The sequence below is a fragment of the Thunnus maccoyii genome, chromosome 23 (genome assembly GCF_910596095.1).
Source record: "Thunnus maccoyii chromosome 23, fThuMac1.1, whole genome shotgun sequence".
Classification (NCBI taxonomy): domain Eukaryota; kingdom Metazoa; phylum Chordata; class Actinopteri; order Scombriformes; family Scombridae; genus Thunnus; species Thunnus maccoyii.
In genome coordinates this window covers 7,720,402-7,744,237 of record NC_056555.1, presented here as the reverse complement: position 1 = coordinate 7,744,237, position 23,836 = coordinate 7,720,402, and the positions used below count along the sequence as shown (strand labels likewise).

The following is a 23,836-nucleotide window of genomic DNA, read 5'->3' as shown; positions in this document are numbered from 1 at the left end:
ACAGTCTGTACACACCCACACAGTCCTGAGAGGAGGTCTAACCAGGCAAGATAAGTGAAAACACCTGTGCAGGTGTACCACAGGTATGCAAGGGCTTGTAACTAGTCTCTCTAGTGAGTATAAAATTGGTCTGAGTTATCCATGGCTCCACCTGCGGGCTGTTCGGTTATGGTACACCATGAGATGAGACACTCCTGTGCTCTGCTGTCATTTACTTGGATTTTAGTTCATGCCAGTCATAAGTCATAATGTCCAATCATAAATTTAACTTCAAAGTCAACTACAAATCAAAACTGTCAGGAAAACAAAAATAAAAGGCCTGATAAAGATCACAGAACAGAATCAGACATCAGCTCAACTGTATTTGAAAAACTTAATCTATAACATTCAGTGCTCAGGATAGCTGTTAAAAATGTGTTGTGTATGTATTACCAGACTATATTGACTACATTGGGGAAATTGTTACAGTTTTATATTTCAATTGTTCAATTGCAATTTAAACAAAAGTTTCAGTATTCCACACACTTGAGGTACATGTTTGCTGTAATCTGACACTAGAACTAGCAGTGACAGGGTTCACATCAGTCCACTGACAAACTTTCTGAAGTATTTCACTGCAAGTTATACTCCTATTTGCTTTCAAAAATCACTTCAAAACCAGAGATTACATTGTAAGGTTAAATTTTTTACACTTGTTGTTTGAACTGTTGTAAATCTGGTCTCATAGTGCCAGTAATAGAATAATGAATCAAATCAAATTTATTTTTGTTTTTTTAACACTGAAAGTGCCTGGAGTTCACAGCACAGTGAGTTATATAGCTGACTGCTTGTATAGCCTACCTGCATATTTTAGACGGTAGCTGTGCATTCAAGGGATAGTTATCAGATCAACTAATGTTACTTCCTGAATTAAACAACCCATTTTTTCAAGTCCAACTTGAAAAATGGAAAAAATATGAAGTAAAAATATGAAGTAATAATAAAATGTAATAAAAACCTTTTCACTGTCTTAGCAGATTCTATCATACCACCTCTTTGGTAATTTATGCCCATCCTGTATTTAAAAACTGTATTTATTTTACTCACTGGAAAACACATTTTTAGAGCTTGCCTCATTGTGGAGATGAGAAAAAGAGCAAAGACTGTAATAGATAAAACTGTTATAGATGTAATAGATAAAAAATACATGTTAACAATCTTGTACTTCCAGTTGTTTTTTGTCCCAACTCAAACTCCTGTTTCATCAGAAAATCCATCACAGTACAGACAAGATGCACCCAATTTGCAGGTTTATTAACAATCTAAAACTCACATGCTGAAGGCAAACACATTAACAAAACTACAAAGATAACAGTCAAACATAACAGATCTTGCAGACAGCTCAAGTTGTATTCTGTCAAGATACTGTGATAAATTGAGCTTAAGATCTTTACATCTGCAACCACAGGCAGATATGACAAAAACAGAGAGCCATATTATCTGACCTGGATTAACTCTGCAGGTACAAAGGAATCAACCGCAACCCACAGAAGACAAAACCATGCAACAAAGTGACTGCTTGCATTCACACCCTCTGCAGAGAATAAACCTAGCTGATAACCAACATGTTGCACTCCTTTCCCAGGAACAGTAGGTCATTTGTGTCTGTGTTTTGAATGAGTGGGAGATAACAGTGGGCAAGGCCTACTACTATAGCTTATAAGAGTGTAGAGTTGTAAGAGCGTGGACAGCTACTCAGACTGTCTGTGGCACCATGGTTCATCACTCAGCCTTTCTGCTGCTCCTGCTCACCTGCCTGGCAGGTAAGAGGCTGCCTTGCTCGGCTATCATCTGCAACAATTGGCATTATAGCAGAATTTGACACAAAAAAATATTTGATTTTAATTGAATTGTTTGATTTCATGTTCATGTTTTAACCGCCATTTAATTAATTAATCATGTTAATTCATTCTGTTTTCTCATATTAAAGATTTTACTGTCAGTGAAACTGAGCAGGGTGGAACCAAGGAGGTCACCACATGTAAGATCCAATTTATTCTGATACTTACCCATTTACTATTTTTAAAATGTTTGAAAACTGTAAAGGTTTATATTCTACCTCCTCTTGCAGACGGGCCGCTCTCAGTGGTGATCAACGGGGTTGACATGGTAACAGTGGGAATCTCATCTGGTTTCCAGTGTTCAGCCACCTGCTACCCGAGCTACCAGTACACCTGGACCAGGGGTAATGTGACCTCTCAGGGTTCAGAGCTGAACCTCCTGATCCAGCAACAAGTGCCAACACAGATCCTGACCTGCACCGCTGTCAACCCTGCAACAAAGAAGTCAGTCACTGTCCAAAAGACACTGTGAGTGACAGGTATGAATGACCAAAGTGAATTCAAATTCATGCGTTCCCCCAGTAGCACTTCCTTCAACCAAATCTGCTTTTAAACTTTTCAGCCGGGCCATCAAATATACAGATCAGCGGTCCAGCCTATCTGATTTCAGGAGTTACATCCACCTTTACCTGCTCAGCTGACTGCCACCCCTCCTGCAGCTACTCATGGACTGTTATGCTGGAAGATGAGACATTTGATACTGCACAAGGCAACACCATTTCTGTCACTCCACCTGTTAGTACTGTTGTCTCTGAAAATCTGATCTGTGAGGCTGAGAACACCGTCTCCCATCTGTTCATCTCTACAACTCTGTCGCTATGGGTGCCAAGTATGTGAAAGAAGTAACTTGGAAGTGTGAATTAACAATCTATATGTTTAGCAGCCATTATTGTTCATAGAATAGACAGAATCATCTGTACTGATATTTAAACAGCAAATCCAGCTACTAGATTATTTGTAGGTGACAATTTTGATTTGCACACATGTTCTGCTGTAACCTTGTCAAACTAGTGCAATGCATTCAAATGCCTTTTTAAATCTGCTTCTTTTGGCGCATCTGACATTAGCATCGCTGGCGACACTGCAGTGACAGTGGGAAAGCCATATACGTTCATATGTCTGGCAACATGCATTCCATCCTCCGCCTTTACATGGAAGTACATGGGGAAGACTTTCCTGGGTGATCAAGTCCGGATAACCATCTTGCAGGAGGAAGACGAACAAAAGTTTGCCAGTCGCCTGCAGATGACTGCTAGTGACTACTCTAAAATTGAGCCTCTGACCTGCGAGGCCACAAACACTTTAAATCAAGCCAGTATCACCACCACTCAGAACCTCACTGTCATCGGTGAGTCTTTGACATTGCTCCTACCTTATTTTCAACAGACTATGCTTTGGTTTGAGTTTTTTTGCTATGGTTTAGGAGCCCTGTGACTTTAGCAATCTTGTAATGGTAATCTGTTTTGATGTAGATTTTTTGATATTCTCTCTGGACAGATCCCATCTCAGTGTGTCCCACCTCTCTGCCAGTAGCAGGCGAGCCTTTCTCTCTTCAGTGTCTTGGCTCTCAGAATCCGACCTCTATTACATGGCTGAAGAACAAACACCCAATGCCAGCATATGAAAGAGTGCGTTTCTCCGCTGACAACATCACGATGACCTTCAGTCCTCTCCTGCAGGCAGATGACGGTTTATACCAATGTGTGGTGGCAGAGGGGGCGGCCGCCATCCTGTCTGTTGGCTACAAGATGCAAGTAAACTGTGAGTATACCAGGGTCATTAAAGTCTATATGCAGTGGGGCAGTTGGTGTCCAACATATTCGACAGACATGGCTTGCATGTGTTGAAATAAACTCAATGTTTGTCTGCTGATATCTTCCAGACGGGCCTGATAAGGTGCTAATTGTGAAACCCAACACCGGATCTGTGGGTGAGAGGATGTTAGTTCTGCCTGGATCCACAACAGAGTTGCAATGTTTGGCTGACTGCTTCCCCGTCTGCTCCATCACCTGGTATTACCATGACATGCTCCTGGCTACAAATGCCTCCATATTCTTCACACCTGTAACACCTCCATATCAGGCTGCCCTCACCTGTGTGGCTTTCAACTCAGTGACAAAGAAAAACAGGATGGCTGAAACCACAGTGGTGGTGCCTGGTAAGCAAATCTTGATATGCGGGGTGGAAGTTGTTTAATGTTAATAGGCTCCCCATTAGCTTCAGCTGACACGGTCCGGTTGCTAACCTTCCTGGGATCCCTTGAAGTAAGAAATTTATCTCTGACAATCACTAACAAGATTCTTTGCATGGCGGTACCCATTTGATTACCTCTAGTAAGCTTAGACTCACATCATTTTACATGAAAATCTTGTCTCATGCAGCTTTAACTTGCTATAGAGATGCAGCAATATCAAGATGAAGTATAGGGTAAGGTATTCCTCTGCTGATGTTGCTTGTATTTCTCTAAATAAAATCTGCTCTCTTGCAGATGGACCAAAGAATGTGACCATTTCAGGACCAGATTCTCTTGAAGTTGGGGTCACAGCCAGCTTTACATGCTCAGCTGAGTGCACTCCTCCCTGCAGCTTCACGTGGACCTTGTATGGGAAGAAGATGATGGGTCGTGTGATTGACATCACTGTGAACCGCCACATTTCCACAGAGTCCATCAGCTGCCAGGCTGAGAATGCATTCACAGGGAAGACAGCGATGGTCAATGAGATGCTCAGTGTCTCAGGTAGGGTGTTATTAGAAGGTTTTAGAGTATCCAGACATAGCTGATATTTGTAATTCTATTGTAACTCATATTATTATGTTTTCCACTGCAGAGCCCCACTGGTGTGGATGCTGAGACACTGGAAACTGCTCAGTGCAAACTAGATTCTTCTGATCTGCAAGTGCTCTGTACACAGTGGAGCACTAAGATGTACTTTGGTGATCTTTTTATTGACACTCAGGTGCATAGCTGTATTTGCTCAAGCATTGTTTACTCTTGACTGTGATCTTGACAGCGACCTAACCGGGGTGTTTCCTTACCTTTAGCACAATGCATGCTGGGACATGCTCCAACTTCTTTGTGACCCTGAACAAGATTAGACAGGCACTGAGAATGGATGTATGGATTGTGTGCCTGAGTGTTACAGAAAAGTTGAGTTTTAATTGCACAAGGCTTATCTCATTTTCTTTATTGACATATTCCCATTTGTCTTGCCAAACAATATGCACTATTACCTTTAATAAACAATGAACTACTGTGCTTTTTCTGCCTATTCTGTGCTAATTCATCACTCGTGACACATCTGAGATTAAATAATATTCAAAACCATTTTTACTTGTTAAGGTATCGATTTGAAAACAGCGTGCACACAAATGACAAAATATACCTTTATTCGTAGATCAGTTTTCTGAGAACAGATGTAAATACAGAATCTGAATACTTGTGGCTCAAACTGAAGCCCTCCTTCACTCACACGGGTTTCTACAGTTAAGCCATTTTAGTCAATGCTATATCAGGTTTCTTTTGGCAGGTATAAGAATGTGAAGAACATTGGGCAGAGTGCTCACAGAGACCAATCCACACTTTCGTGCTGTACTCAAGATGTACTATAAGGTTGAGAATTCACACTTCCTTTTGATAGAACACCCCGCCTGGTTGGTTCGTCCCCTTAGATGCAGTTATCTAACTCCATGTCAACACACATACATTTGCATAAACCTGAAATGAGTTCGAATACAGACATTTGTCTAATTTTCTATGTAGCTTGACTTTATGCAGCACATGAGCCCAAATAAGTTAGATGTGCATACTTCTATTTCTATAACCAAACAGACCTCAAAATATTAAAAAAACGTCATTTTCAGCATAGCTTGCTCATAAATGTATGAAAACAGTTGTGCAATGAATGGTTAAACATACAGTATACATTTACACAGAATAGTCTCATCTGTCACATTAGCTTTTGCATAAGGGACCAGATTCTACACTGGAAATCTCTGTTTTTATGAAGTGTAACAACAAAATGCACCAAAGTTAGAATCACAATCTGTGAATTTTCAACTTCCAACTATAAATAAACGCAGTGCTACGAAGAGAGAGATAGAAGATGACGTATTCCACAGGTGAAAGGCCATAATGCAGCAGTCCAATTCAATGGAAGTGAAAGTGATGAAAGTTTATTCAGTATTGGAGTAAAATTAAGTTGTTTTATTGATTTTATATCCAGCACTCTGTTGAAATTTAAAGTCCATTGAACTTGCACGTTTTAATCCAAGGGTCACACGCCGTACTTCTTCTGTAAAGCTGCAACACATGATCCTTCCAGGTCAGCTTGGTGAAGGAAGTCAAACAGTTCTTTAAGCACTAGGGGAGAGAAAAGTAATACAGCAATGACTGATAGGAAGAAACGTCCAGGAGAAGATACAATGAAAGTATGAGTCGCCTGTAACAGCTGATCACCCCACCTTTCTTCTCCAGGGAAGACATGAACATGACGGCCATGTCGAAGCGCCTCACGCTTGCTAGACTCTTGAGGACTTCCAGTGTGACAGCCGGCGCTTCATTCCTGCACAAGACTGATGTTAATGTACAGTACGAAACTACATATGCAACTTGTGCTGAACAGAAAACCATTTCAGGTCTAGATATTTTGTCTAGGAGTATCTTTCACAACTTACTTGATATAGAAAACATGCAGCGTCCTCAGGATCTGATTGAGAATGTCAGGTTCAAGGGAGTTGTGGAAAATGTTTGAATACACCTCTGGCTTAATTTGCTGCAAGATGAGAAAAACACAAGGCTGAGAATTTTGTCTCAGAAAAGCAATGCAGTGTAATCTTGACATTTATGTACTGTTCAGTGTTTAACACCAAGTCTGATTTGTTTGTTTGATTCATCATGAATATACATTTTATACAGACATACATTTTTTATTTTATGAAAAAAATAAATAGAAATAGTCATTAAATAGAACAAATTTCAGATTTAAGCTATTTGAAAATGATCTTAAAAAAATAGCAATTAAAATCCATTTTACTGCCTGTGAGGAAAAACAATGTGGTGATGACAGCATATAATTACACCGTCTGAACACACAGATGTGATCTTGTCACCAGTAAATGACAGTGTGAACAGTCAGTTCAGATTCAAACACGCAGCCCACCCTCAGATATCTGTAAATCATTTCAGGCTGGTTTCCAATCTTGCGGAGGTCAGACTCCAGCTGGAAGCTGTTGGTGGGCGGAGGAGGCGGGTCTGTTACTATCGAGGAGGGTTTGGTTGACGGTTCGGGAGGAGGAGTGATTTCTTCCTGTGCTGGTTGTTTTGTCTGTCTGCCAGTGGGAACTCTGGGGAACAAAAGGAGACCGCTTTGTTAAACTGAGCCAAGGGAAATCATCTCAGAAAGTATTCTAACAATTAAAAATGTGTCAGAGGGTTTTAAATAATAATGAAGTTCCACTAACTGCTCAGAGGAGTGTGAGGGGACGTCTGTTATCTCCTCGATCTTGATCATCTTTGCACTGGGTGACATTGACAGTGGTGAGGACTCATCCTCTGCCTCTCTCACCACCTCCTGGACAAAAGACCTGGACCCACCTGACTCCACCTCAGGCAGCGTCACCTTACCACTGATCTCCTCAATGTCAATCCTCCTCAGCGGTTTCTGAGGAGCATTGAATGTTAAAACTCAGTGAACACAGCACAGATTTTTAAAAAACTTCTACTTAAATAATCCTGCTGAGTTTGTCTATCTTTATAAATGAAAAATCATCAGATGCTACAAGATAAAGATAACGTGTCAAGTGTCAATCAACGTCTGTCCTGCCACCTGCTGGACAAATAAAGTTAAAGCATACTGTTCAAAAGTACAAATTAGATACAGTGGTATGAAAAAGTTTAGGCACCCCTCTGAGGCTGCATAATAATTTAATCTGTCTTCAAAGAAAATGATCACATTGGCATGCCATTCATTTTCTAATAAAAACTGAGTACTTGGGTATTTTTCAGACAAAGATTTTTAGTGTAGCAATATTAAGTTGTATGAAATTAAATCAGACGTTAAAAATAGGCTGTGCAAAAATTTGGGCACCCTTGTCATTGTGTTGATTTGAACAACTGTAACTACTTAGAACTGATTAAATGGAACACAAAATTCGTTTGGTGACATCATTAAGCTTTAAACTTCATAGCCAGGAGCATCAAATCATGAGAAAAGGTATTTAAGGTGGCCAATTGCATGTTGTTCTTCTCTTTGACTCTCCTCTGAAGAGTGGCAACATGGGGGCCTCAAAACAACTCTCAAATGACCTGAAAACAAAGATTGTTCAACATTATGGTTTAGGGGAAGGCTACAAAAAGCTATCTCAGAGATTTCAGCTGTCAGTTTCCACTGTGAGGAACATAGTGAGGAAATGGAAGACCACAGGCACGGTTCTTGTTAAGGCAAGAAGTGGCAGGCTAAGAAAAATATCTGAGAGGCAAAGACAACCCACAGACCACCTCCAGAGACCTACAACATCATCTTGCTGCAGATGGTGTCACTGTGCATTGTTCAACAATTGTTGTTCAACAAGTGCACTTTGCACAGGGACAAGCTGTATGGGAGAGTGATGCGGAAGAAGCCTTTTCTGCACACACGCCACAAACGTAGTTGCTTGAGGTACGCAAAAGTACATTTGGACAAGCCAGCTTCATTTTGGAATAAGGTCCTGTGGACTGATGGAACAAAGTTTGAGTTATTTGGTCATAACAAGGGGCGTTATGCATGGTGGCGAAAGAACACAGCATTCCAAGAAAAACACTTGCTGCCCACAGTAAAATTTGGTGGAGGTTCCATCATGCTGTGGGGCTGTGTGGCCAGTGCCGGTACTGGGAATCTTGTTAAAGTTGAGGGTCGCATGCAGGTCAGCAGATTCTTGAGAATAATGTTCAAGAGTCAGTCACAAAGTTGAAGTTACGCCAGAGCTGGGTATTTCAACAAGACAACGACCCAAAACACTGCTCAAAATCTACTCAGGCATTCATGCAGAGGAACAAGTACAATGTTCTGGAATGGCCATCCCAGTTCCCAGACCTGAATATCATTGAAAATCTGTGGGATGATTTGAAGTGCGCTGTCCATGCTCGGCAACCATCAAACCTAAGTGAACTGGAGATGTTTTGTAAGGAGGAATGGTCCAAAATACCTTCATCCAGAATCCAGACACTCATTAGAGGCTATAGGAAGCATCTAGAGGCTGTTATTTTTACAAAAGGAAGCTCGACTAAATATTGATGTGATTTTTCTGTTGGAGTGCCCAAATCTATGCACCTGTCTAATTTTGTTTTGATGCATATTGCACATTTTCTGTTAATCCAATAAACCTCATTTCACTACTGAAATAATGCTGTGTCCATCAGTTATTTGATTGATCAAAATGAAATTGCTGATCCAAACACCCAATGATTTATAAATGAAAATAATGGAAATTGTCAGGGGTGCCTAAACTTTTTCATACCACTGTAGAGACAAAAAGAAGGGAAAAAAGAGACAAAATTCATTTCATTATTCTATAATCATGGCAGCAGCTATCTATTATTTCTTTTAATTATACAACTAGCAATTTAGCCTACAAAATATCAAACAAAATGACAAGTGACCATCACACGTAATCAGAGCCCATAATGTGTCCAGCAAATATTTGTCTTTTTACTATGAATTTCTCCTAATCTTTATCTTTATTGCCTTCAGTGTAGCAAAATGCAGAGACAGTATTTTAAGGCTTGATTAGTCGTGAACACACAGCTCTGGTAGGCATCAAAAAATAACTTCTCCACTACAGGAGAGCTGCGTGACTCACAGTTGAGCGCAGATGTGTTGGTTTGTCTATTGGCTGAACTGTTCTCCTCTGTGAGCTGTCTGGTGTTTGAAGGAGGCCGCTGGAACCAACGTCCTGACAACACAAGACAAGAGAAATTATATTTGTTGAACATCAAATTAATTCAAATTTTATGCATCCATTAGTCATCTTGGCATCAGGTTTGTGTTTCAGATTTTTGCTGATTCTCCTATCCAAAGGGATTTAAAGCACAGCAGTGGAAAACATTAATTCTCTAAATGACAAACAAACAACTGCAAAGAATACAAAGGTTATGAGTGGAAACTCGTTAAACAATATTCTTTCTTTTTACCACTACTTCCCAGTTCTGATTACAGTCTAAACTTTATTATTTACGGGACTAAATGCACTTTAATTACTAGAACTTGAAACATACAATCTGGAGTTTTTGGAGTTCATTCAGTGCCTGCTTGTTTCCTGGTTCCAGTTTCAACACCTCCTGAAAATCTGTGACACACAAACATACAGTCAATACGTAAAAAATATAATTTCGTGCATATACTATTTCTATGCAATTTTTCTAGCAAATTAATTTAAAGACAACACTTGTTGTATGTTTCCATGTATAAAAGGAGTTTATAATGAACTGGCCTAGTGTAGAATAAGAGCAAGAGAATTAAAATTACACCAACAGTAGACAGACAGACTGTCTAGAAGAATACAGCTAGATCTGCAACAGTCTTGCTGGAATTAAAAACACATAAAATGTAGTTGCTGCAGTTCATCTTTGGAAGACAGTGTTGCACCTTGTTTGGCCTCCTCCAGCTTTCCTAAAGCCACTCTGGCAGTGGCTCGGCGGGCGAACGCCTTGGAGTAAGAACTGTCCAGAGAAATGGCTTTAGTGCAGTCTTCCTCTGCCTCCTTAAACCTGAAGAAAACAGAACACAAATGGAGAAGGTTTGCCATGTATATGCTGCTGTTGTGACGTGTTATTTCAACAGTTTACTACCTCGAAAAGAAAATGTGCTGGAACAAGGGAATGTTGTGCTTACTTCTCCAGCTTGAGGAAAGCCATGGCTCTGTTGGCGGGCAGAAGCACGTTCATGCTGTCGGCCTCCATGCCTCTGCTGTAGCACTCCGCGGCAGCTTCATACTTCCCTTCTTTGAAATAAGCATTCCCCTGAAAGACACATTCATCACCATCACCACTGGGAGGAAATGTTCCCACAAACATGTCTTTTAATTATACCAGGGGATTAAATTACTCTTAAATCACATATGGTCACATTTTCATTTTACCAGCAAACCACAGCACAGCTTACTCTGTCTTTCTGTATAACCGCCTCCTGTCGTCTCTGCTGTTCCTCCATCAGTCTCTGCTGCTCGGGGTCGACTGTTGGAGGCTGCGTAGCTTCACTCGGGGTGGTTGACGCCTGTTGTCCAAGGATCTGAAACAAGCCAGAAGACAGAAGGAAATAAGCCACAAAAAAAAAAGAAAAAAAAAAAAAAAGAAACTGGAAAGATATTGCTGAACCACAAAAATCACTTCACCTCTTTGATTTTCTTCACTTCACTCTGTGCCTCCAGGTTTCCAGGGTCAAGCTTGAGAACCATCTCATAATCTGCACAGAAACAGATTCATATTGTTATCTCAGTGTGCTCGAGTTAAACAAGCTGCCTCGTCCTGTTAACAGTTATCACCTTCTAATGCAGAGTCGTATTTCTTCAGCGCGAATCGTGCTGCTCCTCTCCGTGCGAACGCTTTGAAGTAGTTGCTGTCCAGAGCGATCGCCAAGTTGCAGTCGGACTCGGCCACAGCGTACCTGCAAAGAACAAACTCGGTCATTTACGCGCAGAACTTTTCTATGAATTTTGTATCAAATACACATCAATGCTGCTATGCTGAAAAGCTAAAAAACAGCACCTATGTGTTACATTCATTTATATATTTTATAAAAGATCATTTATGGCACAACACAACATTCAAGTGTTAATCAACGATGTTTACTTTTTGAGTCTGATGAAGGAGGCGGCTCTGTTTGTGGGAAGCACTGGGTTGTAAGGATCTGCACCCATTCCTGTGGTATAGCATTCAATGGCATCGTCGTATTTCCCATCTTTGAAAAACTGATTACCCTGAAAATAAAATAAAAGTATATTCTGCTTTAATTTTCACTTTTTCCTCAGTTTTTTTTATACAGTACTTCTCATAGAATATTTACCTTTTCCTTCTCAGCCAGCCCTCTCTCCTGATCAACTGCAGCTTCCTCTGAGTCTGACTCATTTGACTCTGCAGGACTTGACTCTTTATCCATCTCAGACAGAGCCTTGTCCTGCCAGCAGAGAAACAGAAAGCGTTAGTGGACCCCTTCTCAGTTTCACTGATAATGGTGAGTGCAGTTCACGAGCTTGTCTGCATTTATTCTAAGTGATGCAATAGCTACCACATCAAACTTGTCCCATGACCGATAGTCATAGGCTTTTATCCTTGGTGTTTCCTTCGGCTCCTCTGCTTTTGCGTCACCGTTGCCTGTGGGTGTCTTCTTTCTCTTCTTCTCTCTCATCTTTGTTTTGTAGTCCTTGTTGCGCACAGGTGGCAGCGTTTTCTACAGAAGAAAGACAGACAGAAAACTGATGACACCATCCTAAACGTTATCTGCTCATGTGATGGATGGATGCATGTCCGCAGCAGGAACAAACCTGCACCTCCTGCACTCCTCCTGCGGTCCTCAGCTGCTCGTCCCTCTTCTTTATGTCTGTCTCCCAGCTCTCCAGCTCCTTCATGAAACCGTGCAGATCCTCCGCATTCTGCCGCATCTGAAGCTGTAACTCAATGGCTTTGCTCCCTCCGGACATTCCTGCGAAACAAGACATTTGGTTTTGGAGAAATTCTTTAACACTTGTTGCTACAGTTGTTGCCTTGAGGTCGATGTTAAAGTCGGGAGGAAAACACTAGAATCACGCTGTCATGCTTTGGCGGCTAGCAGCTATAGCTCACAGTAATACTAATATTACAAATATTCCGAGATAATAAAGTAAATTAAAAGGACTCTGTAGCTTGTAAAGTACCTGCCGCTTCTTTCTCCGGGTGATAATCACAGTTAAAACGTGGCTGCAGTTAGTTTGGCAAAGTACTACAAACAAAACGTGTCGTCATTCTGTGCTTTCTGTTTACGTTCAGAGCCATGACAGCGGACTCCCAGCAGCCTTTGCGTTGCTAAGCATGCGCAGCACGTAACCAAAGATCGTCTATGTTACAACCAATCTCTTACTTAAATAAACTTTCTCTTACTTTTCGGACTGTAAAAGGTCAGTAAAGAATAAAACGATATTTTTAAAAAACTATACACCGCAGAAGAGTTCACTTTAGTCTCGGACGTTTGACATTAGCAATATTTTGTGGTTTTTGAATGTCTCTCAAGGTCTATAACTTACTAAGTACAGTCTACAGGCTATACACAAAGTAGATAGGCCAAGAAACAGTGACGTTTTAAAAATATGAACAAAAAATGTGTATTTAAAGGTGGCTCCGGGTCTTATTTGCCTTGTCAGTTCAAAAAATGTCTCTCTGTGTGTAAACTCTCCTCTACATGGGTATGGCAAGTGGATAATGCCAGTTAAGGATTACCAAGAGAAAGAGAAGGAGCAGTCTACCCCTTCGCCACCACCAGACCATGTGGAGTTTTGAATGAGATTGATTGGGACTGCAGACGAAAGACCGGTGGCAACGTTAAGGCGAGTGCATGGTGGTGAGACGGCAGTGTATATAAGAAACTGTCGCCTAAAAATACACCCACTATGTAGGTTTGAACCAGGTACATCAGTTTTAAACCGTGTCATACACAAGTTGTCTCCATGTACGTTGCCTGGTTACCATCAGACATGGACGGCCAGCATTTTTAAGATGTTTGTCTTTATGTAGACTGTAGTGCTGTTGTAAGATGGGATGAGTTAAGATTTAGTATTACTATTTTGTATATGTTTTCAAGATTATTTCACTTACCCACAACCTGAAAATAGTTTTAATGCAGTAACTATCAACATTAATGCTAAGTGTAAATTTTAAAATAGTGTGTTTCATGTGTATAAAGTTTGCATTCGTAAATGCATTTGTTGTACTGCTTTTATGTTATTTCCTATGAACTCGAAAGTGGTTAATGTGAAAAGACAGTAGACGCATGTATTGGCGCACAGATCCTCTTTCTAACTAAATGTCACATGTAGTGATGGGTGAAACAAAACTTTCTGAAGCAATGAATCAATATGAAACAACTGCATTGAAAATAGTTCACTGTTTCGAAGCATTTGATACAGTCAAAATGGCGACATCTGCTTCGCAACTATCGGTATTGCATTTATGTGGCTTAATTAAATCTGAGAGCGAGATGTAACAGCATGAAGCACTCACCATATAATTAGGTTTTGCTTTTGGTCCAACTATGGCGAGTTCGAGTTGACGACCTGACTACGTGTTCTAAATAGACGATCTTTACCATATTCTAGTCTAAGTCTTTACAAAACTGCTTTAAAAAAACGTATTTTATCACCTTTTTACGTCAAATTAAAGTAAATTGTGTTTCTCGACTTTTATGCATAACAGCGATGTGGATAAAAATCACAAATAAATGAATGAATAAAGAAATTCGTAGTTATTACCTTTGACCTACACCACGTGACCACAGTTATGACCTCTCCTGCTAGCTAGCAGCAGCTCACCAGCAGAAAACTTGATACTAACATTTTCAAATTGCAGACAAACATTTCACAGCATGGACCAGACAAAACAAGAGGAAGAATATGGATACGACTTATTCCCGGAGAGGAACAGGGGGAAGTACAAGAAGGGATCAATCGCAGAGAGCTTGTTCACTTTCAATAACAAGTGTCAGGTCATGTTGCAGTTCGCAGTGGAAACTAGTGAGTATTGAAGCTAGTTAACCCTTACATAGTTTTACATTTTGACATTTGAAGCAATAAAGGCACCCTAAATTACATTCTTTAAACCTGAAACGTTATGAGTTTTTCTAAAGTGGCCCGGAATATACAAAAACGGAAATATTTCAAAATTATTCACGTCGTGCAGCTGGGAGTTAAAACGTTACGTTTTAGTACAGGGTGTTGATTAATAGTTTTAATGGCTTTAATGAAACCTGCCATTCAAATGTTGTCCTTCACTTTCAATAAATTAATATAAGTAATTATGGCTGTTATGTTCTCTTGTTTTAGATAACATGAGATCATAATATAATGTGATTGTGGATGTATTTTTTCTATAAACGAATAGTGTCAAACCTAATGAAAACACTCTCTGCTCTCTGAAGCATTAATGAAGGATTAATCATCCATTTATTAATGACTGATAAGATATCTATGGATGCAAAATACATTTGTGGTTCAAAATTTGGTATATGGACTAATTTATAAAGGAACACTTAAACTGGGCAGGGTGAGAATAGGAACAATATGTAAGGGTTAATTACCCTTTTTAATGGAAATGTCATCTCAGTAGCGAGCAGTGGATGTTTAATCCAATTAAGAAGTTTCCTGATGCGTGTATTTGTGTTTTTGTTTTAACTAGCTGTGTCAGTTTAATTAGCTCTAATTGGTTTTTTGCTTCTGTCAGGTCCGTATGCCAAACTCCTCCTCAGTGCCATGAAGAGTTCAGGATGGTATGTATTAAGTTCAGTGCTGGAAAATAACATAAGTACATTTACTCAAGTACTGTGCTTATGTACAATTTCGTGGTAAATATTGTACTTTCTACTCCACTACATTCATTTGACAGTTTTAGTTTCTTTTCAGATGTCGATTTGACACAATGGATAATATAACAAGATTTTAAAATACAACACATTGTTATAGATGAAACCAGTTCTTTCCAACCTTTTTGGCTTTCGGCGTCTTACAAAAGGCAGTGTGTAGTCGGGGTCACATTTTAGATGTCTATGAGTTGGTAACAGCTCCACCAAATAGTAATTTCTCTCTCTACTACATGGCTACATGGTTCTCACATGGTTTCATTTCAGTAAATGCTCAAATGATCCAATATTTCACCAAAAATGAAAGAATAGAGAAAAAGTCCAAAAACTGGAAACAGATTGGTGTATCAGAACTGTTTTTTTTACATTACTGTATTGGTACCTTTACCTAAGTATAGGATCTGAATACTTTGTCCACCACTGATAATGCTAATATATGGGTGTATTTGTGATTCTGAACCTTTAAAATGGTGTTTCTATTGACTGTCTGCTTGTGTAGACATAGTTTGACATATTCAGTTACTACTACTTCTTCTCTTATCAGGGGTGTATTCCAGAAAGCGGATTTAGTGAAAACTCTGAGTTTGTTAACCCTGAGTTTGTTAAGCTCCAGAAAGAGAGGTAACTTAAACTCTGGGTCAGTTACTATGGTAACTTGGCAGAGGTTTACTGTCTGTCAGAATCTAAATCCTGGTTGGATACTAGTTTAGTTACTCAGAACTTTCTAAAGTTAAAGTTTTATGTGCATCAGTCATTTCTTAGAGGTTTTTGGCTTCACATTCAAATATTACACAGCATGAATTCATCCTCAGCTCAGAATAAAACCTCTGCATGTCCTTCTGTTATAACTCTGAGACCCTGAGTGCACACAAGACAGCTGTCAGTTTGTTAGAGCAGCTCCTGACCTGAAATGTTTATTGCACATAATGTGTAATCTCAGTTTAAATCTCAAAAATCAGTATAGAGCTTTAGACATATAGGATCAATGAATAATTATCTCTATCACTCATGATGTGATATTGGAGATTATATGTTAATATTTCTGAATGAGCAGCATCACTGAATACTGTTGAGCCAAGATATAAATAGATGTTTAAAATATTAAAATCTATTGTGTTTTAACCTCGACGCCTTTTCAAGTACAAATCACCAAACACATTATTACTGGATCAGACTGTGAGCTTACAGTCATGTCTCTGTGTCTTTGATCTATATATGTTTTAAATCTTTAACTATATTTTTCATCTTCAGTTGCTGCCTCCTGTGTTTTGTCCCATCAGATTAAAGCTGAACAAATATATTCAAAATGTAATTTAGCTGCAGCCTGATACACAGTCAGATTCCACTTTATCATCATTAAGGACATGTAAGTCTGGTAAATGATGAATTAGTAGACAACACTGAATACAACTGAATTGTGTTAACTTATTGACACTTTGCCCACTCTGACTTAGGTTCTCTTTTAAAGACAAATGTGTACAGTCTGCATACACATGCGTTAATATCTCTACATCCACTGGATTAAAATGGAGTTGATTTAACCAACTCTGATAAGCTGTTCTGAAACCGATAAATCTGAGTTTCCCATCTAGGGGTTCATCGACTCAGAGTTCAGGGTTAGACTCAGAGTTTGTTGAAGCTGCTTTCTGGAGCTACTGCTAACAACAACAGCAGTAGCAACTACAACAGTTTAATTTTATTGGTACCAGTCAAAAGGTTGGACGCACCTACTCATTCAAGGGTTTTTCTATTTTTACTGTTTTCTACACTGCAGAACAATACTGAAGACATCACACTGTGAAATAACACATATGGAATTAGGTAGTAAACAAAAAAAAGTGTTATACAAACCAAAATATATTTCATATATAAGATCCTCAAAGTAGCCACCGTTTGCTTTGACGACAGCTTTGCACACTATCAGCATTCTCTTAACCAGCTTCATGAGGTCGTCACCTGCAGTGGTTTTTCAATTAACAGGTGTGCATTGACAAAGGTTAACCGGTAGAATTTCTTGTCTTCTTAATGTATTTGAGACCATCAGTTGTGTTGTGTACATGATTCCATATGTGTTATAATTTAGTGTGTCGTGCAAAAAAATACAAAAGAAGAAAGCCAACAAACAACAATGCATGAGAACAAATGAAATGATTGAATCAAGGCACAGCCATGATATTGCTTTTTAAATTCAATGCAATAAAACTTCTCTTCATCATTTGTGTTTGGAGCATCGACTACATGCTGTGACTAATTTCACTGGGTCCTAGTAAATATTCCCATTGTCACATAAAAGTCACCATGTGCAGTATAACTATTACTTTTAGACTCAGATGCAATCATTTAACTGTACTACATTTTAGCCAGATATTTTTAGGACACTTAGAAACTCACCTACTTTCTCCATTTGATGCAGCAAAGTGTTGAAAGACCGACATTTCTCCTGTGAAGATTGTGACGGCACAGTCAGCGGTGGCTTTGATGCTGCTTCTTCTCAAGTAAGAATAATATGCAGTAATAAATTTAATGCAGATTGTGCTGAATTAGAAGAACTTCAGTGGTCAGCAGTGATGAGATTCGTGTTCGTTTGCAGATCGTTTTGTGTCAGAACAACATCCACCAGCAGTCCCATATGAACCGAGTGGTCACGCATGAGCTCATCCACGCCTTTGACCACTGCCGGGCCCATGTGGACTGGTTCAGCAACTTCAGACACCTGGCTTGTTCTGAGGTGAGCACCCACTTGTTTAACACTGGCTGCATTTAAGCCGTGGTGATTCTGGTTATTGTGTCTGATTCATCAGGTTCATGTGTGTCAGTGAACTTTTGACATTTTGTTACTGTTGTCATTAATAAATTCAGGTAAGTTACAACAGTCTCTGATACTTCCACTGAAATCAGTGACATTTTCATGCTACAGTAAGCATCCGTTTAAATTGTATCATTTTAGATTGTTTTTAGGTATTTATAATTATTTATTAATGTATTTATTAACAATTCTACATATAGTTTTTGAAGTTTATAGCCTTCGTTGTTTTTAGCTTTGTGATTAACATAATTTGTTCATTCTTTCCTATCAACTGTGAGTGTATCTGTTGATCTGGGTGGCGAGCTGCTGCATTCAACTGTCGTTACAGGGATGAATAAACTATTTTTTTTTCTTTATGGAATCTCTCTTCTCTATGAAATCACCTTGCAACCATAGTTTTCTGCCATTGATTGACATGTTTTCTTATGATAAACAGTACCAGTCAAAAATTTGGACACACTTTCAAAGAATGGGAATGTGTCTTAAATTTAAGGAGCTGGCTAAAGGTTAGACGGGTCATTGGAGCTTAAAAATAATATAAAAAATAATAATAGTAATAGTAATTTTGATAATCCGAAGTTTTTTTGTGTCATTCTTTCAGATTCGGGCAGCTAACCTCAGTGGAGACTGTTCCTTTAGCAATGAAGTCGCAAGATTCAACTTTGGCCTGAAGCAGCATCATCAGGTACATTCACTGGGCATAATGTAACTCTAAAGCACATTAGCTACTATCTAAAACTTAACTCATCTTTTCTGCTTGGACAGGAGTGTGTCCGCGGCCGCGCCCTTCGCTCCATCCTGGCCGTGAGGAAAATTAGCCGAGAGGAGGCGGAGAAAATAGTCGACGAGGTCTTTGACACGTGTTTCAACGACCACGCGCCGTTCGGACGAATCCCGCACAGCAAGAAGGACGCCAAGTTTGCCTACAGAGATTATGAGAACAGAGATCGATATTATGCAAACCTTTAGTGTCGTCACATTCTCATTTAAGTCCCAAGGGTGCTCTGGCTGGTGGTGACGCTGACAAAAGCTTGGCAGTGTCAGGGCCTCAGTCAGCATAAAAGCCTCAACAGAATGACTGTGCCGAAAACGATCATATCCCCTCAGAATGGATTTTCACAGTGATTTGTCCTTGGAAAAGGATGTGAGTTTAAAGCAAAGGATGGAGTCAGTTTCATTTTCTACTGTTTGGACATTAATTCTCTATAAAGGGATTCTAAGGAGTGATTTTTGCTCTGCAAGTAAAGTATTAGAAAAGAAGAGACACCAGTAATTTTTTTGTCATTTGTTTTTAGGTGATCAGTGGGTGCTTTTTAAGGAAATACAAAATTTCCTTTTTGTCCATCAATGTTTGCTGTGAAAGTCATATGATGACAAGTAAGGACACATTTCATTGCTGGCTCTTCATCTTGTTGCCACATTGACCTCCACTAACTTCTTGTAAATAGAGCTGATTGTGCTTAAATTAAACAGAATCAACTTGTGTTTGAATTAAAGTTTGATTCCTCTGAACAACTTAGATTTTACATTTTTTTTGTGTGTCTTATCTGTTTGTTTCTAGCTCCTCAAAGTCATTTTTGAGGACTCAAAGGGGTGTTGCGTTCGACCTTGGCACAAAAAGTTTGAATTTATGACTTGACAAAGAGGAGCAAGGAAGCCCATTGCTGATTATAACGTGTTAATGTCTAATCCCATGAGAGGATTCTTCCAATTAACATGTGAGACAAGTACCATGAGTAAAGCGGGAAAAGTTCTTCCACAACAACGCAGTCAACTTTGTTCACATCTGTGCTGCTCCTGTAAAATGTCATTGCTGACATCTTTATTGGACATTAGCATTTAAAGAATCTCGTATCCCTCCACAGAGATTAATGAGGGAAAAAGTTATAAAGGAATTAGCCTCATAATCCCCCCCCTTTCCTCCTCCATCTCCTCCTCCTCTACTCGCTATCTCAAAGACAACACTCTCTGCATCATAATCAGGAAGTCACTAAGGGTGTCTGCTGCTGGAGCGTAATATGCCACTTATCTCGACATTCTCCACTTAGAAAACACTACAAAAAACATGAGATGAGCGTGGGCCTGAACAACAAGGCGAGTGGGTGGGATGGGACGAGCAAAGAAGATTAGGTTAATTTTAGAAGCTTAGAGAAAATGATGAAAGTGGGATTAATGTGAGGCAAACACAGGAAGACAAAAGAGGGAAAATTATATTTGGATTTGTGCAATGTCATACACCCAAGTAAGCTAAATGGAGAAATCATACAAAACAATAGAATTACAAGTGGAATTGTCCACATATCAAATGCCAGCTATTAAACACATTTGATACAGTTATAGATGCCAAACAAGGTTGTGAATTTGTTAACTGACTTATTTCATGTTCTCACACTGAGTTCAGGACTGTAATCAGGATTAGAAATACAGAAGTCATGAGTTCAAGTTCTCACAGTGATCTGACCCCAACATTTAAGTCTTTTATAAACATATTAGGTCTACGAATACTGAAATCAACCAACAAAGAAACCACCATGTCAACATTTTTAATTAAAGAATGATAACTCCCTCCAGGTTGCTAAAAACTCCAGTTTCCTGTAAAAACTACAGAGGATGTGACCTTAGTGTCCTCAGTGATAGCTACATTCCTGACAGTTTAATTTGCTATTCTCTTTTTTTTAACCATATAAAGAGGTATGTATGGGAGATTTTGAAACCTTTTTATAAATTGATTATTAATTTACTGTTTTTACCACTTTGGGGCAGTGTTGTGGCAGAAAAAGGTGGATCATAGAGGAATCAGATGGTCGAGACACAGGTGTCAGATGGGGAATCTTTTTATTCATAGCGGCCCTACTAATAATGTAGTCAGAGATATCTTCCCCCATTACAGAACGTGATATGCCTTTTTATACTGAAGACAGGCTGTGTGTGTGTATGTGTTTGTGTTGCGTGATAGGTTTCATCCTGTTTACCAGACTCTTTGGCTATCCCAAATCCTAAAGAAGGGTGGAACATTTCTCAATTTCACTTATCTTGAACTTTGACCAAATGTTAGTGGGCGTCTCTGCGCTATGTGTGTGGCACTTCGCCCCTTTCCCAACATTCCAGATGTCTCCTGTTTTGGTTTGGTGGGCTGACATGTTTGGCATCAGTATAGGTCACAGTGACCTGGCTCTCATTCCCCTACCGCAGCACAACAAGCTGTAAACATATCAAGTTATTAGTGGCAAACCTGTTAGCAACCAGTTGCTAATTTAAACATCCAGCAGACACAGAACAACATGAACATTCATTTGGAGTTGTGTTTCATGCTAACTTTCATACATACATACTAACAGCTAATATAAGTCCAATTTTAATGACTTTTAGCTCTGTTTTAGTCTCTACCAACTACCAAGGGAAATATCTGGCTTTTTAACAACTATGTTCTACAGCTTTAGTCGCTAACTTTGCCTGTTAGCCATTTGGTGCTAGGAAGGTGGTGTAAAGTCAGTTTATTTAGTTTCTTTGACAAAAACAATTGAGGCTGAAAACAACGAGAGTGCTACATGAGACTGAAGCAATACAGTAAAGTTGCAGGCTGTAAAACTAAAAGATGCTAACGTAGAGCTGGGGGGAACTGAATGGTGGAGACAATTCTCTGGGGGTTCTTCACTATGAGTGACTCCTTTTATATTAGTAATTTGATCAATTTTTAATTCAAAAATATTGATTAGAGCAGCTTTAAAGTAAAATAAAAATGTTTTATGTAGTAGTATATAGACAATTGCCAAAGAAACATCATGTAACTGGAGAAATTACATTAGAAATAAAACATGCACAAGCAAAGTGTGAATGCATTTATAGCAGTTTATTCTCTGCAACACTTAATTTAAACATTACCAAAGCAGTTATATTTAAATCAGTTTGTTATATAGAGTCGTAGTATCTGGCCTCAAACTCTCGATCATGACGGCTGTATTATTTCAGTCCAGTAGATGGCACTTTTGGCCCACTAATCCTCATCATCAGGACATGTGAGTCCAATCCAGTATTGAAAAGAAAGTGGTGTTACTGTTTTATTGATACATATAATTGAATTCATTTCATTGAGTCCTGTTCCAGGTGAATGTTGGGCCTTTTATGAGCCGAGATAGGGTGCTGTAATCGAGTTGCCACTGAGAAGAGTGACAACTTTCATTATTCCATCTATTTAAGCAGGCTGCACCCACTGTGATCTAATTAGACTGCTCCAGCAACACTGAAATCCTTTCACTAATCTGCTATAAGACAACACATTAACCCAAAGAGTGCTAATGAACTCATCTCATTAATTAGAATAATGCCAGATTTAGTTGTAGCACAGAGATGTGATGAAGAGCGAGGACCCCCACTTGCCTTTGCGAAGTTTTAAGGTGTCTGCTCTTTGTGGGGGTTGAGTTGATCATGTGAGACTGCTGAATTATTTAGCTGTGAATGTGAAATGTAAGATATTGGTATTACTGGCCTTGTGTTTCTGCACGACAAATCTTTTCAGAAAAATGTGTGATGAGATTTTTTTTTTCTTTTTCTTTTTTGGCACATACACTTGCTTCTCAAGGTCTCAAATGAACTTGTGACAAATGTGAATGAAAGAAAGAAGAAGAGGACAGACCTGAGGAAAAGCTGCACGATATGGCATCCTTTGGCCATTTTTCTGTCCCATCTCCGGCACTCTGGGGAAACACTTGAACAAAGAAAATATATTGAGTCCAGTCACCTGCTCCTTAGCCTGAGGAGAACAATCATATTCAGCCGATTGAGGACAAGAGTGCAGATCTAAAGATGGCCATGTGAATCTTGTTTTATCAGCTGACATTATGTCTGAGTTCAGATATTTGAGAATAAATATCATAGTGAGGAGAAGAAGAATAGATATAACACTGACAGTTAACGAAACATTATGGTAGCACAGTATGCTATTATTACTGCTAATTAAGTGGAGTAAGTAGCTGCATTAGCAGTCAGTATTAGCGTATTATTATGTTTAACATTTTGGGAAATATGCTTATACACTTACTTGCCATGAATTAAATGAAAACATTGATACCACTTATATCTGTATGGTAAATATGAAGCTACCGCCAGCAGCCTGTTAGCTTAGCTTAGTGCAAAGAATGGAAAAGGGGGGAAAAAGCAAGCCTGACTGTTCGGGTAACAAAATACACCTATGAGCACCTCTAAAGTTCACTAAGTTCACGTTATATCTTTTTTGTTTCATCCATACACAAACTGAAGTCTAAAAACAACTTGTGGTTTTACGGGGGATTGGGACATAACTCCAAGTCTTTGCTAAGCTAATAACCTCAAATTTGGCATCAAATTGTCCAAAATGTCAAACTATTTTATATATTTAATTTATTATCACTGCTATCATTAAAAGTGGTAGACATTGTAGTAGTAGCCTTATTCATAACTTTATATATGAGTTTTGCAAAATGAAATTTGATGAAATATGAAATGGTATCCCCCTTCACATGATAAAATAATCATGATCTCTGTTTCTACTTTATTATTCAAATCTATAGATGACCGGTGAGTATCCACTACTGCCAACA

The 23,836-nt window shown here is 39.1% G+C and overlaps 3 protein-coding genes and 1 long non-coding RNA gene across 6 annotated transcripts; 2 read left to right on the top strand and 2 right to left on the bottom strand.

The window, feature by feature from the left end:
* Nucleotides 1-1,260: 1,260 nt before the first annotated feature.
* On the bottom strand, nt 1,261-3,477 carry LOC121890931. Its single transcript, XR_006093976.1, has 3 exons — nt 3,400-3,477; nt 2,099-2,311; nt 1,261-1,830 (listed from the first exon to the last, which is right to left on the bottom strand). It is a non-coding gene; the product is annotated as an uncharacterized LOC121890931 (long non-coding RNA).
* On the top strand, nt 2,269-5,418 carry LOC121890929 (carcinoembryonic antigen-related cell adhesion molecule 20-like). Its single transcript, XM_042403575.1, has 7 exons — nt 2,269-2,359; nt 2,463-2,709; nt 2,948-3,228; nt 3,378-3,641; nt 3,763-4,038; nt 4,369-4,617; nt 4,709-5,418. Exons 2-7 carry the CDS (start codon nt 2,699-2,701, stop codon nt 4,729-4,731), a joined length of 1,104 nt encoding a protein of 367 aa, XP_042259509.1. The 5' UTR covers nt 2,269-2,359; nt 2,463-2,698; the 3' UTR covers nt 4,732-5,418.
* On the bottom strand, nt 5,251-14,435 carry rpap3 (RNA polymerase II associated protein 3). Of its 3 annotated transcripts, none has more exons than XM_042403572.1 (17): nt 14,352-14,435; nt 12,396-12,553; nt 12,140-12,301; nt 11,918-12,028; nt 11,704-11,831; nt 11,397-11,518; nt 11,247-11,317; nt 11,018-11,143; nt 10,748-10,875; nt 10,502-10,623; nt 10,132-10,202; nt 9,717-9,809; nt 7,341-7,540; nt 7,040-7,223; nt 6,555-6,652; nt 6,342-6,442; nt 5,251-6,240 (listed from the first exon to the last, which is right to left on the bottom strand). In XM_042403572.1, the coding sequence occupies exons 2-17, from the start codon at nt 12,549-12,551 to the stop codon at nt 6,155-6,157; spliced, it is 1,959 nt and encodes a 652-aa protein (XP_042259506.1). In that variant the 5' UTR covers nt 12,552-12,553; nt 14,352-14,435; the 3' UTR covers nt 5,251-6,154. The 3 variants fall into 3 exon arrangements, with proteins under 3 accessions (XP_042259506.1, XP_042259505.1, XP_042259507.1); XM_042403571.1 differs by lacking the exon at nt 14,352-14,435 and adding an exon at nt 12,765-12,887; XM_042403573.1 differs by lacking the exon at nt 14,352-14,435 and adding an exon at nt 12,765-12,887 and having other exon boundaries at nt 12,402-12,553.
* On the top strand, nt 14,364-19,779 carry atp23 (ATP23 metallopeptidase and ATP synthase assembly factor homolog). The gene is made up of 6 exons (XM_042403576.1): nt 14,364-14,612; nt 15,319-15,364; nt 17,868-17,949; nt 18,045-18,182; nt 18,862-18,945; nt 19,026-19,779. Exons 1-6 carry the CDS (start codon nt 14,465-14,467, stop codon nt 19,227-19,229), a joined length of 702 nt encoding a protein of 233 aa, XP_042259510.1. The 5' UTR covers nt 14,364-14,464; the 3' UTR covers nt 19,230-19,779.
* The last annotated feature ends 4,057 nt before the right edge of the window (nt 19,780-23,836 follow it).

Bases quoted from the DNA above. Each gene is read 5' to 3' on its own strand.
- atp23 (XM_042403576.1), top strand. From the start codon at position 14,465: ATGGACCAGACAAAACAAGAGGAAGAATATGGATACGACTTATTCCCG. The intron at 17,950-18,044 runs GTAAGAATAATA...GTTCGTTTGCAG, and splicing joins TTGATGCTGCTTCTTCTCAA to ATCGTTTTGTGTCAGAACAA. The intron at 18,946-19,025 runs GTACATTCACTG...CTGCTTGGACAG, and splicing joins GCCTGAAGCAGCATCATCAG to GAGTGTGTCCGCGGCCGCGC.
- LOC121890929 (XM_042403575.1), top strand. The intron at 3,229-3,377 runs GTGAGTCTTTGA...CTCTCTGGACAG, and splicing joins TCAGAACCTCACTGTCATCG to ATCCCATCTCAGTGTGTCCC. The intron at 4,039-4,368 runs GTAAGCAAATCT...GCTCTCTTGCAG, and splicing joins AACCACAGTGGTGGTGCCTG to ATGGACCAAAGAATGTGACC.
- rpap3 (XM_042403572.1), bottom strand. From the start codon at position 12,551: ATGTCCGGAGGGAGCAAAGCCATTGAGTTACAGCTTCAGATGCGGCAG. The intron at 11,832-11,917 runs GTAAATATTCTA...TTTTATTTTCAG, and splicing joins GGCTGGCTGAGAAGGAAAAG to GGTAATCAGTTTTTCAAAGA. The intron at 11,318-11,396 runs GTGATAACTGTT...GTTTCTGTGCAG, and splicing joins ATACGACTCTGCATTAGAAG to ATTATGAGATGGTTCTCAAG.